The sequence below is a fragment of the Monodelphis domestica genome, chromosome 1 (genome assembly GCF_027887165.1).
Source record: "Monodelphis domestica isolate mMonDom1 chromosome 1, mMonDom1.pri, whole genome shotgun sequence".
Classification (NCBI taxonomy): Eukaryota; Metazoa; Chordata; class Mammalia; order Didelphimorphia; family Didelphidae; genus Monodelphis; species Monodelphis domestica.
In genome coordinates, this window is record NC_077227.1 from 305,022,228 (window position 1) to 305,037,157 (window position 14,930).

Genomic DNA, 14,930 nt, shown 5'->3' on the forward strand with positions numbered 1-14,930 from the left:
ACACTACCAGATTGACTCTGTCTCTCTATTCCGTGCTTGGTCTCCCCCTCTCTCCCCCTATGGGTTCTTTTTAGGTGGCTGCTCCCCGAACCCCACCGTTGAAGTCCGGCAGGCCCAGATAGATGGCGCCTCAACGTGTTGGGATTTGAGTAAGACAGCTTACCGGACGACTGAGAAACAGATTCCGCGGACAAAGTAAACGGTAGAGGCTGAACGGACAGCCTTGAGATAAGGGTAAGTCGTCCCATCCCCCATAGGCATAAGAAGTTGAGAGTAATTACCCCAGAGTGACTGTATGTGACTGTGTGTAATAATTGTGTGAATGAGATGGGGAAGACACTCTCAAAGGAAACTTTATTTGTTAAAGAATTAAAAAATAGTCTCAGGGAGAGAGGCATTAGGGTAAAAAAGAAAAATTTATTTAAGTTCTTCTGCTTCATAGAGGAACAATGCCCCTGGCTCATTCTACATGGCCCGGGAATTCACCCCCGTTTCGCATGGCGAGTCCTCCCACAAGGAATGGCCAACTCCCCGACCTTATGCCAAAAGTTTGTAGCTCAGTCCATTAACCCTGTAAGGACACAATTCCCTTCAGCTTACATCATTCATTATATGGACGACCTCCTGATAGCAGCTCCATCCTCCCACTTAACACAGACTATAGCTCAGACCATTGTATGTGCACTCCAGGCCCGGGGCTTCAGAATAGCCCCTGACAAGGTCCAGACCCAGTATCCCTTCACCTTCCTGGGATTCCGCCTTGAGCTTGACTCCTTATTTTCACATAAGGTTTCACTCACACGCTCCACTCTCAAAACCCTTAATGATTTCCAGAAACTTCTAGGGGACATTAATTGGCTACGCCCCTATCTACAACTTGCCAAGGCGGACCTTCGCCCTCTGGAGGACATCCTTCGAGGGGATGCTGACCCCTCCTCCCCTCGCTCCCTGACCCCAGCAGGTGAAGCTTCCCTTAAGAAAGTAGAACAAGCTATAGCTACACAGAACATTGGGTATTTTTCTCCCCACCTTCCCCTTTACCTTCTCATCTTTCCCACTGAATTCTCCCCCACGGGACTTCTATGGCAAGATCCCTCTCCCCTCATCTGGATCCACCTCCCTATGTATAACCGGAAGATTCTTGCCCCTTATCCTGACCTGATTGCCCGATTAGCAATGATGGGCATCCGTCTCTCCACCCGGCATTTCGGCCGCTCCCCTGACCATGTGGTTTCCCCCTATAACAAGGAGCAGCTTGACTGGCTCAAATCTCAAAATGATAATTGGGCTATACTCATCTCTACCTACCAGGGCATCTTGGACAACCACATGCCCAGTAATAAATTATTGCAGTTTTTCACCCTTACCCCCTTCATACTCACACGCCAAACCCGATCCTCACCTATCCCGGGGGCACCCACGGTCTTTGTGGACGGCTCTAAAACTGGTCTTGCCGCCATAGTTATAAATAACCACCCCCGCTCTATCAAAACACCCTATGAGTCTGCACAGCTAGTAGAGCTTTATGCAGCCCTAACTGTCTTCCATTCCCTGCCTGATACCCCATTTAACCTCTATTCAGATAGCAGGTACGTTGTTCAATCTCTGCTCAGACTCGAGATTGTTCCCGCTGTTCAGCCAACAACCGCCACCTTTTCCCTTTTTTCCCAACTTCAACAAGCCATTAGACGACGGTCCTGTCCCTTTTTCACGGGTCACATACGTGCCCACTCAGGCCTCCCAGGCCCTTTGTCTTTCGGGAACGATCTTGCAGATCAACACACTCGTTTAGCAGCCTTGGTTGCCACAACTACCCCCCCTCCCCATCCCTCAACTGATCCCGTCTCCCTTGCAACAGAGGCACATAGACTTCACCACCTCAACTCTCAAACCCTTCGCCTAGCCTACAAAATCACCAGGGAACAGGCCAGGTCAATTGTTAAAGGTTGCAAGAATTGTGTTACTCTTTTGCCTGAACCCCATCTGGGGATCAACCCCCGAGGTCTTCTCCCCGGCCATCTATGGCAAATGGACGTTACTCACGTCCCCTCTTTTGCTAGACTCAAATATGTTCATGTCTCCATTGATACATTTAGTGGCTTTCTTTTTGCATCTGCACAATCCGGCGAAGCCACAAAGCACGTTATCAAACATATGTTCCTTGCTATGTCCATGATGGGAAAACCCCTCTCCATCAAGACAGATAATGGCCCTGGCTATACTAGCCAGGCCTTTAAACAATTCTGTTCCCAATTAGGCATAAAACATGTTACAGGCATTCCCTACAACCCACAAGGACAAGGTATTGTTGAACGTGCACACCAAACCCTCAAGAACACCCTCTTTAAACTTAAGACCCAGGAAACCTTTTACCCACTAGGTGGCAACCAGACCCTGCTTCTTGCGCATGCACTTTTTGTTCTTAACTTCCTCACTCTGGATGCAGAGGGACGCTCTGCTGCTGATCGCCACTGGCATCCACACACCACATCTGATCTGGCAAAAGTCCTTTGGCGAGACCCACTTACAGGCCTTTGGCAAGGCCCTGACCCTGTCCTCACTTGGGGAAAAGGCCCAGCTTGTATCTTTGATGCCAAAGCAAACAACGCCCGCTGGGTCCCGTCACGATTAATCAAAACCACGAATATCCCCTCCCTTTAATCACCTTCCAGGGCCCATCCCTGAGAAAATCTTCTGTTCTCTTTCAGCTACTTCACAATGGAACAGATGGCGACAGTTCTGACAGTAACCCTCATCTCTATCCTGCTACCAGCCACCAGATCAGGAAGTCCACACATCCCCGTTCATCAAGTATGGGAGATTGTCAATCCAGTGAACCAAGCCGTTCTTGCCTCCGTCTCCAGTTCCCAGTGGCCGCGCCTTACATGGTTCCCCCAACTGACCATCGACCTTTGTGTCCTCGGTATCCCATACCAGTCATCAATGCACTATTGCGCCCCAAATGTGCCCGGTCTCCCGATTAAGGACTATTGGACCCAATATACCCAGTACCCTCTATACGGCTGCCCTGGGTTCGGCCAGCCAGACTACTGTGGGGGGCCACTCATATGGATTCTGTGCCACATGGGGCTGTGTGACTTTTGGCACTGCTCATTGGATCACCAACAAAGACTTGATTACCATCGCCCGAAATCCCTCCCGCCCTCAGACCTGCTCCTTTAATCCCCCCAATTGTAATCCCCTTATTATCAAATTCACCAACAAGGGCAAAACAGATCCCCGTTGGACGGAAGGACTCACCTGGGGACTGCGCCTTTATAAAAGGGGCCCCGATGATGTCTTTCTCTTCACACTCCGACTGCGCGTGACCCCTATTACCAACTCTATGGGTCCTAATTTTGTTCTCACTGACCAACACAGCCCTTCATATCAGTTCCCCCAGCCCCCCCGACCCCTCTCCCCCACCCAATTCCCCTCCCTTACACTCCCACCTACCCCTATTCCCAAAATACCTCCTGGTACCACTGATAGACTCCTCAAACTCATTGAGAGCTCCTATTTGGTTTTGAATGCTACTGCCCCAAACCTTACAATCAGCTGTTGGCTATGTCTCCACTCGCAGCCCCCATACTATGAAGGAATCGCCTTTACCGATCACCCTTACAACACCTCTGCCCCTTCCCCTCGATGCGCCCGGTTCCCCCACCACTTTACCCTTGCCGAAGTCTCCGGAAAAGGCCTTTGCATAGGTCACCCCCCTTCCTCTCACTCCCATCTTTGTAATGTTACCCTTCCCATCTCCCACTCCCCTTATTATCTAGAGGCCCCCAATAACACCTTTTGGGCCTGCAACACCGGCCTCACCCCCTGCATTTCCCTTCAGGTTTTTAATACCTCCTCAGAATTCTGTGTACTTATACAATTATGGCCCAGAATTACTTATCACACAGACACTGCTTTAGAAAAAATTTTGTCTCCGTCCCCTCGGGTTAAACGGGAACCCCTCTCTACTATTGCCATTATTCTAGGTATTGGTGGTCTTGCTGCCGGCATTGGTACCGGCACCACTGCTTACCTACAGACCCAACACCTCACAACTTTACATGCTGATATGACAACTGACATTGAGATCCTAGAAAAGTCTGTTTCTGCTTTAGCAAAATCCCTATCCTCCCTCTCAGAAGTTGTACTGCAGAACAGACGTGGCCTCGACCTACTTTTTTTAAAAGAAGGGGGATTATGTGTAGCCATTAAAGAAGAATGTTGCTTTTATGCTGACCACACAGGCATGGTCAGAAAATCAATGGCAAAATTAAGAGAACGCCTAGCCCTTAGAAAAAAGAAGGCCGAGGCCCAAGAAGGATGGTACAACAATCTTTTAAGAAAAACCCCTTGGCTCTCTACTCTAATTCCCACAATAATAGCTCCCGTTATTATCATCCTCCTAATACTCACCTTTGGCCCTTGGGCTTTCCAACGCCTGACTGGATTTATTAAATCAAACATTGACTCAGCCCTTACTAAGTTCCCTACGGTCCAATACCATCGTATCGAAATAACAGATACTGACCGACCACACATCCCTACTGATCGTCTCCAATTTACTAGCAGGGCGGTAACCCAATGACGGGAATAGCACAGGTCCTTGACCCTTGATGGTCAAGCAACTCCCCCTGTGTAGCCTAAGACAGGGGCCGTCGCTGCGGTCCTGACTTAAAACCTTCCCTCTATAAAAAAGAAAGGGGGAATTGTCAGAGACCATATTCGGGGACAACTTGACCTGAAACAAGATTTAAGATCCTAGGGAAACTGAACAAACAAGTTACCTCCCAGGCGTCGCCAAGACCAACAGCCACAAAACATAACAATAACCATTCTTCATGTTCCCTCCTGGTACAAGCAGTCTTTAGTCACCACCACCACCCCCCCTTTACCTCAAGCATATATATTCTACCTTACACCTGCAATAAACGGAGCCTTGACACTACCAGATTGACTCTGTCTCTCTATTCCGTGCTTGGTCTCCCCCTCTCTCCCCCTATGGGTTCTTTTTAGGTGGCTGCTCCCCGAACCCCACCGTTGAAGTCCGGCAGGCCCGGATAGCAAAGGAAAGTAATGAATGCTGTAGGGGATGTGGAAAATTAGGGACATTAATTCATTGTTGGTGATCTAACCATTCTGTAGGGCAATTTGGAACTATGCCCAGAGGGCGACAAAAGAATGTCTACAAGAGATAATGGACAAAAAGACTTGTACAAAAATATTCATAGCTGCGCTCTTTGTGGTGCCCAAAAACTGGAAAACAAGGGGATGCCCATCAATTGCGGAATGGCTGAGCAAATTGTGGTATATGTTGGTGATGGAATACTATTGTGCAAAGAGGAATAATAAAGTGGAGGAATTCCATGGAGACTGGAACAAACTCCAGGAAGTGATGCAGAGCAAGAGGAGCAGAACCAGGAGAACATTGTACACAGAGACTAATACACTGTGGTATAATCGAATGTAATGGACTTCTCCTTTGGTGGTGGTGTAATGTCCCGGAACAATCTGCAGGGATCTAGGAGAAAAAACACTATCCATAAGCAAAGGATAAACTATGGGAGTGGAAACACTGAGGAAAAGCAACTGCTTGACTACAGCGGTTGAGGGGACATGACAGAGGAGAGACTCTAAAGGAAACTCTAATGCAAATATTGACAGCATAGAAATGGGTTCGAATCAAGAACACATGTGACACCCAGTGAAATCACGAGTCAGCTATGGGGGTTGGGGGGGAGGAAAAGAAAATGATCTTTGTCTTTAATGAATAATGCTTGGAAATGATCAAATAAAATATTATTTAAATATATATATATATATTACAATAAAATACAATAAAAATTAAAATATATTAGTAATCAAAAAAAAAACTTGATGAAAAATAAGATATGCCTCCAGAGAAAGAACTCATGGAGTCTGGATGCAGACCAAAAGATACTTTATTTCATTACCCGAATTTTTTTTTTTGAGATCTCTACAAAATAACTGACATGAAAAAATGTTTTCTATGATTGCACTTGTAAAATCTTTATCAGATTGAGAATTTGGAAATTTTTTTTAAAAGATAAATTTCAAAATTGTTTTTCTATGAGGTTGGAGAAAAATAATTTTCTAAAGTGCTGGAGTCAAATCTATTATGCTTCAAGTAAACTCAAAAGAGTTTGCATGATCTAAAATGAGTTGAGTCAAAATAAACTTGATTGAAAAAGAGAAACACAGAAACTACATTATACTGGTGCAGCCCCTGTAGTGAGAGTAAACCCCAATAAGATCAGAGCTATAAGCTAGGCAGAATCAGTCATGCATCTTAGGCATCACCTGAGACTCCTAAAACCCCTTCTGTACTTTGCAACAACTTGTTGTCCTTAATCTACGCACTAAAGCCAAACATTTCCCTGAAAATTTGGACTTGGTGGTTTCTTATTTACCTGATCTTTTAGTTATAGAAATTACTATTGAGAAACACTAAAGTAGTTCATTTCCATTATCTTGATCTTGTAAATCATTATCATTATTTCTGTATGAAGCTTACCTAATCCCCTTTCCTACACCATTTACCTTATACATTGTAAACCCCAATCCATTAAACTTTGCCACCTCTCTACGATGCTGTCTACATAATTCTTAGTCAGCACAGGCCCTCCTGTAAGCCCAATACCCATACTTCTCACCTCTGCTCAAGGACCCACAAAGCTATTTCCAGAGTAAGATTCTATGAAGGTATCAGAGTCATTAAATTAATAACAATTCTTAAAACAACATATTTTTAAGTTTATAATCATGCATGTAACATATACATACACATGCATAGTATTTAATTGTTAAAAGGAAAAATCAACAAAATATTAAAATAAAGAGAGATTAAAGCTACAATACTGAGGTTTCTTAATGTTCCCCTTTTAAATCAACCAAAAATAAAAATAATGTTAGGAACCTAAATATAATTTTGGGGAAAAATCTCTGACAAGTATTGAATTAAAAAAGAAAACAAATTATTTTTTTTCTTTAACCAATGCCTATACAAACCTGGTCATTCATGGAGGCATTAAAATTTAAGCTAATTCAGAAAATCAGAAATATTTAACTTTTCCTTTACTGTATATCATCCAGTCCATATTTAGTATAATAAAATTATATTTGTTAAGGGACATTTGAAAAATCACTTAAAAAACAAGAGATATAAAAATATGCATGGAAAGATCACATATATTAACATACATATAAAGATATATAAACACATATTTATATGAAATACATCTTTGTACTGATGTGAAACCTAGAATTTAGACAACCCTAATTCTGAGTTATTTGAACCTTGATTAGTTTTCAGCAAAGTTGTAAGGAATTATTTTTTTCATATTTGTGGCAGCGATTTCTAATGAGAGTTCAGAGGGATTACTGAGCTCACACGCTTCAAACATTCCTGGGCTTTCAGTATTTTGCTTTTTATGACTCCCTCCTGAATCTTCCTCCCTCCAATTAACACCCTTTTCACTTGTCTAATTCTCCTTGTACTTTTCTGTAGGGTAAGATATAATTTTATAATCCAATGAGTATATTTGTTTTTCTTTCTCTTAGCCAGTTATGATAAGAGTAAAGTTTAAACATTGCCTATCAAAACACTTCTCTTCCCCTCTCTATAATGATTTATGATGCCTCTTTCTGTTATATAATTTAACCCATTCTAACCCCTTCCCTTTTCTCTCAGAATTATGATAACAAATTAAGTTTTTATTTAAGATAGAACATATGGGAATATGAACATTAAAGACCCTGCTAAATAGCATTCTAGGTTACAAAGAACATTTTAGACAGAGTCATGTGGGATTCTTATCTACAACTTACAACATTTATAGGGATGGTCAGTGGAGGCAGGACTCTGGTCTGGACATGTGGATCAGACATCTGGCCAGAAAATCTGGACTGGATACATGGGTAAGCTTGTTTGCACATCCACCCCAAAATGTCTAGGTTGCCAAATGTTCAAAGGAGAATGTTCCCAACACTTTAGGATTCCATTATTAGAATATCTTGCCTAGATAGCCAGTTGGACAATATCTGAAACTGTTTCAACTGGTTGTATAGTTCTGTCAGCTCATTAATATAATCTATAGTCCACTGCCTTGTTATGAGGAAACTCAAATTATGTAGGAAAGTGTGTAAGTTTGCAGATAAAAGTGGTATGAGACCAGAGGGAGATTCTGGAATTTTGAAGGAAAGGTTAGGCTTGGACTATTCATCTCTCTGATGAATATCTGAAGGTGGAGGCTGCACATTTTCTTGGTGACTAATCCTGACTTTTCCTGCTTGCTGCAATTCATCAAGGCAGTTCCTGGTGAACCTAAAACACCTACAGTGATTGTGAGATCTGGTCTGGATCTTTTTGGATCTAAGACCTTCCCTGGTCCTACCAAAGGCCCTTTCCTTAAATCGAGCAAAGGGGGGCTGTTAATTGTAGGTTTAGTTAAGATTGGGGATTTAGGCAGTTAGGGAGTATTAATGTAGGAAATTCACCCAGAAGAAATCTCTGTGATGAGCTAATTAGATCTGGTAGGTTTAGGTAGATTGACCTTAGTTTAGATGATCCCTAATCCCCTTTTCACCTTCCCTTATTTATTAAATACAATAATTTGTCTCTGTTATGTAGTGGTCTGTATTTATTATCTCAAGACAGACTAAGACTGCACTGGGCCTATCAGCCTTAGAGAGCTTTCCAAAAATTTATTCTTCTGATATTGGCCCTACATTGTAATATCTGATCCCATCTGAAAAACCCTACCATTCAGAAGACATTAAGAAAGTATTGCTTTTACAATTTACTTGGAGGTTAATTTTACTGAATAAAGTGATGAAAAAAGGCCAAAGCATAGAAAAAATAATTCTCTAAGGGACTAGAGTCAACTCTATTAAGTTTCAAGTCACCTCAAAAGAGCTTGTATGATAGCAAATGAGCAATAGCAAAAATAAACTTGACTTAAAAAAGTAACGCAGATATTCCTTTCTGCCGAAAGGTACCAGTCAATAAATTAATAACAATTCTTAACACAAACACATGTATATTTGCATAATTATATATGATATATGTACGCATGTAAACATAGTATTTAATATTTAAAGGGAAGAAATCAACATTTATTAATTAATTACTATGTTTTAGTAATGGCCTTAGATATAAAACAAGTTAATATATAAATCCTCTCAAAATTCTGTAGATTATTCTTTCATGAAACTGAACATTTTTATACACTCTCCATTTATAGGAAGATTGACGATATGGATATAGCTAGCCCCTACACTGAAAATCAGTTTATACAGTAGTGAGCACATTAAGGGCATCATTAAGTAAATCAACATTGGTTGTCTAAATCTTACATGAGATTTAGTGCAGCAGTCTACTTTTTCCACTATTCTGGTCAAATCCATAAAGAAGCCCAAGGGTGTCTGCTGCAGGGGAATGGCAAAGCCTGCTAGAGCGTATCTTCACTAGGGAGTTTTTAAAGCTTGGAAATAATATCCGACTATACCAGCAGAAAAGCCACTTTTCCACAAAATCTTCATTCCAGATTGTGAAAGTAAAGAACCCCCTTTGCTTGGTCTTGGCCCACAAATCTCTATGTATGTTGGTTCTGAAAAAGCACAGTTGATTCTGCTTCATCTTCAGCTCCCAGCTTGAGGTTATGTTCTTGGATTGCCAGAAAGGTTCTCTTTGGTTCCTTGCAGGTCTGAATTTAAAAGCAGTTAAGAGTCCTGCAGACCAGAGCAGGCAAGAGAGCCAGCAGGAAAGGTTAGTCCCACAGGGCTTGGAGGGAGGTACAGTTGGAGCAGTCTGAGCAAAGGCAGTCTGCATCCCAGCCAGAGAAGGGGGGAGCCCCTGCCCACATGAAAGGGAGGGTCCAGCCGAACTCTAGCCAGCAGAGGGAGCTGTGAGTCCCCACTCCAACAAAAGGCCAACAGCAAGACCTCAGAGGACCCAAGCCTCCAGTCATGCCCTACCACCAAGGGAACAGGACTTCAATCTGGCCCAAGCACCAGTGAAGGCAACCACAAAGACCTCCCAGCTGTGCAAGTCAGCATGGAAACCCCCTTCACAGGAACAAAAGGAATAAGATTTTGATCATATGGAAAGTCTGGTTGAGCCTCATGTTCCCTCCAGTTAGGTCCCTCCCATATATGCATGAATATGGATAAATACATACATGGAAAGATCACTATTAGCACACACAGAAAGATAAACAGATATTTATACCTATGTTAGATGGTAAACGGAGCATCTAGACTTAACCCTAATTAAATGAAGCCAGCTCAGAAACAGAAGTTAAAGGAGTTTATTCCACTCCTATCCCCAGAGAAGCATTGGGAGGACCTTCCAAAAATCCTGCTTGTTTAGACCACAGCAAGCATCTTCCTATGAGGTCAAAAGACATTCTGATAGAATCACTGAAACTCTGATTGAAATGAGAAGAGGCTGAGAGTGCAAATCCCACCTTCTTAGGCAGCTGCCTGTGTAAGGGCTAAAAGGAAAAAAAAAGGTTTTTAAAGGTTTCCTCTAGACTGACTCGGCACACCAGCTGACTTCCCTGCACAACTGTGCTTCCCTGTGCTCAGAGTGTATGAAAACCCTGCAGGATGCATGTAGGGAATGTTCAGTGCTTCCTCATTTGTCATGTGACCTCTTCTGTGCTTCATGTCTGACAATGTCAGAGAAATTAGAGTCACGATTATACAAAATACGGAAACCATTAAAAGAATAAGTCTCCTCCCTGAGCCTCTGCTTATCAGAAGCAGGAAAGAGCAGCAGAGACAAAAAGGAATTAAGACAGAAAAGAGAGAGAGAGAGAGAGAGAGAGAGAGAGAGAGAGAGAGAGAGAGAGAGAGAGAGAGAGAGAGAGAGAGAGAGAGAGAGAGAGAGAGAGATGTTCACTGGCATTTGGGAGAAAATCACAGACCTTGAAAAGACACTTGTCAGCCTCCCTCTTCACCTGTTGTTGTAACTGGGCTCCTTGTGCTAAGAGTTCTGGAGTTCCCTCTCTGTCATTCTCCACCAGAACTCTCTGGAGAGGAGGTTTTTGTCTGCTCTCTCACTGCTCTCCCTCACTGTGTCTCTTGCACAGTAATACGTGGCTGTGTCCTCGGCTTTCAGGGAATTCATCTGCAGGTGCAGCAGGCTGTTGCCATTGTCCCTGGAGATGGTGAATCGGCCTTTCACAGAGTCTGCATAGCCTGTGCTACTTCCATCACTACTAATTGCTGAGACCCACTCCAGCCCCTTCCCTGGAGCCTGGCGGATCCAATACATGTAGTAGCTGCTGAAGGTGAATCCAGAAGCTTTGCAGGAGAGTTTCAAGGATCCTCCAGGCTGTCTCACATCTCCCCCAGACTCCACCAGCGGAATGTCACAATGGACACCTGCAAGCAAACAGTCATTAGAGACAATAGTCACACAGACCCACCACTTCAAAGACTTTTAAAAAACAGAGTTAAAAATTGAAATCTACCTTGCAAAATCATCAGAATGAAAATGCCTTTGAGTCCAAATCCCATGATTCAGGCTCTACAGTGTCAGTCCTCAGCTGGGAAAGGCCACACAAGGAGAAGCTCCTCTCCCAGAGCAGCAGACACAGGTTTTGTGCTGGGTTCATGCCCAGAGGGAGGAACCTCATTTGCATGTCTTGCTCTGTTTAATGGGAGGAAGAGCAGCTGCCTTCCACTGTGATGATCCCCTTCCCTGAGCTACAGAAGCAGGAAACCCCCAGGGTTGGCTCTAAAGCCCTGGGGAAGGCTTTGGTGACACTGAGAATCCAAGTATCATTGTGAGGTCTCAGTGTCTGTCCTCCATCACTCCATCTGACACAGTCTCAATATGAAGAGATTTCTAAAGGAGAAACTAAACGAGCTTAAGAAGGAAAAATAGTAGCACTATTTTGGTGGAAGACTGAAACCTTTCTGTTTCAAATAAATCAAACCAATAAAGAAATTTAAAATGAGTAAGGGAAGCAAATTAAATGATAGAAATATTAGAGTTAATAGATATCTGAAGAAAACTGAACAAGGATTAAAAGGAAGATACCATCTCAGCAGGACATGGTACATATACAAAGATCCACCATGTACAAAAGCACAGAAACATTGCAAACAAATGGAGAAAAGCAGAAATCATGAGTGCAACTTTTTCAGTTCATAATATGATTAAAATTATAATTAATAAGTGTCCATGGAGAGGCAAATTTAAAATTAATTGGATACTAATTAATCTAATTCTTCAAAACAGGTAAGTCAAAAAAGAAATCAGAGAAACAATTGAGAACTTAATTAAAGAGAATGACAATGAGGAGAAAACATATCAAAATCATCTATAGCCGAAGCAGTACTCAGAGGAAAATGTTTGTCTCTGAGTTCCTATAGCCGCAAAATTGATGGTGGAGATCAATTAATTGTACTTGCAATCTAAATATTAGACAGAGAACTAATTAAAAATCCCTAGATAAAATCTAAATTGAAAATCCTATAAATTAAAGGAGAAATTAATGACATTGAAAATAAAAGAACTATTAAACTAATAAATGGGACTCAGAGCTTGTACTTTGAAAAAACAAAAGAGATAAAGTTCTGGTAAATCTAATTTTAAAAAAAGAAGAGAAGCAAATTAACACTATCAAAAATGAAAAGGGTGATCTCTCCTCTAATGAAGAAAATATTAAGATCGTTATGAAGAGACACTTTCCCCAATTATATAGCAATAAAAAGAATAATCTAGGTGAATTGGCTAAAAACATAAAATGCATAAATTAACAGAAGAGGAAATAGAATGCTTAAATAAACCCATCTGAGAATGAAATTGAACAAGTCATCAAGGAATTCCTTAAGAAAGAATCACCAGGGACTGGTGGATTCACAAGTGAATTCTTTCAATTATTTAAAGAACAACTAATTCCAAATATACATAAACTGTTTGACAAAATGAGCAAAGAAGTCTTATAAAATTCATAATGACATAAATATGGTAATTATTTGTAAACCAAGCTAACCAACAACAGAGAAAGAAAACTAGAAAGCAATCTCCATTATGAACATAGATGCAAAAACCCTAAATAAAATGCTAGCAAAGAGGCTACAGTAAGTCATGAGAAGTATTATTTATTATGACGGGGTCAGATTTATAGCAGGAATGCAAGGATAGTTTAATATTAGGAAAACCATCCACATAATTGACTATATCAAACCCCAAACTAACAGAAATCACATGATTATCTCAATAGGTGTAGGAAAAGCCTTTGACAAAATACAAGACCCGTTCCTATTGAAAACACTAGAAATTATAGGAATAAAAGGGCTTTTCCTTTAAATAATAAACAGCATTTATTTAAAACTATCAGCAAGTATCATCTGCAATGGGCATAAGTTAGAAGCCTTACCAATAAGATCAGTAATGAAGTAAGGTTGTCCATTATCATGACTATTATTTAATATTGTATTAGAAATCCTAGCTGTAGCAATAAAAGAAGAAAAAGAAATCAAAGGGATTCAGGTAGGCAACAAGGAAAATGAGCCATTTTTGCAGATGATGTGATGACTTATTTAGAGATCCTAAGAAAATCAACTAAAAATTGTGGAAATAATAATTTTAGCAAAGTTGCAGGATATAAAATGAAGTCACATAACATTAGTACTTCTATTTATTTCCAATAAAATTCAACAGTAAGATTTAGAAAAAGAAACTCCATTTAAAATCACTCTAGGAGATATAAAATATTTCAGAATCTAACTGCCAAGACAAATTCAGGAATTATATGAACACAACTACAAAATACTTTTCACACAAATAAAACTAGATCTAAACAAGTGGAAAAAACATTAATTGGTCCTGGGAAGGATAAGCTAATAATATAAAAATAACAATCCTTCCTAAACTAGTTTACTTATTCAGTGCATTGAAATACCAAGGAATTTTTTTTTACTGAATTAGAAAAAAAACATAATAAAGTTCATTTGGAAGAACAAAAGAGCAAGGATATTAAGGGAAATAAATATTGAAAATAATTGGAAAGAAGGTGGCCTAGCAGTACCAGATCTCAAACTATACTAAAAAGCAGTGGTCATCAAAGCCATATGGTACTGGCTAAGAGACAGAAAGGAGGATCAGTGGAATAGACCTGGGGTAAGTGACCTCAGCAAGACTGTCTATGATAAACACAAAGATTCTAGCTTTTGGGACAAAAATCCACTATTTGAACAAAACTGCTAGGAAAATTGGCAGACAGTATGGGAGAGATTGATATTGGATCAACATCTCCCCATACACCAAGATAATTTCAAAATGGGTGAATGATTTGAATATAAAGAAGGAAACTATAAGTAAATTAGGTGAACACAGAATCGTATAATTGTCTGGTTTTGGGGAAAGGAAAGACTTTAAAACCAAGCAAGAGTTAGAAAAAATTACAAAATGTTAAATTTTGATTACATTAAATTAAATAGTTTTTATACAAACAAAACCAATGCAACCAAAATTGAAAGGGAAGCAACAAATTGGGGGGAAAATCTTCATAGCAAAAACCTGACAAAGGTCTACTTATTCAAATTTATAAAGAGCTAAATCAGTTGAAAAAAAAATCAAGCCATTCCCCAACTGATAAATGGGCAAGGGAAGGTGTAATATTTATTGGGGAAAAGAGGGAGAATGGAAAAATGGGGGATAATGGGAGGCTTGTAGCAGGGTATAGAGGAGTTGAGGGGAGAGAAGGAATATTGCTGCTGATGAGGCAAAGGAGAGAGATGCCCCCTGCCGAGAGGAAGCAGTAGGGATCCGATAAAGACATTTTGTCATTGAATGATTGAACTGATGTTCAGCTCCCTCTATGCACAAAAAATATAGTCCACTTATCTGACTGCGAAATCAAATAATATGAAGTTAAATAACCAGTAAGGAT

General features: G+C 40.9%; 1 gene segment (V, D, J or C); it reads right to left on the bottom strand.

The window, feature by feature from the left end:
* Positions 1–5,959: 5,959 nt before the first annotated feature.
* On the bottom strand, positions 5,960–11,803 carry LOC100618872 (immunoglobulin heavy variable 3-74-like). The segment is given in 2 exon segments: positions 5,960–11,409; positions 11,499–11,803. Coding segments are annotated over 2 exon segments (447 nt in total).
* Positions 11,804–14,930: the final 3,127 nt, after the last annotated feature.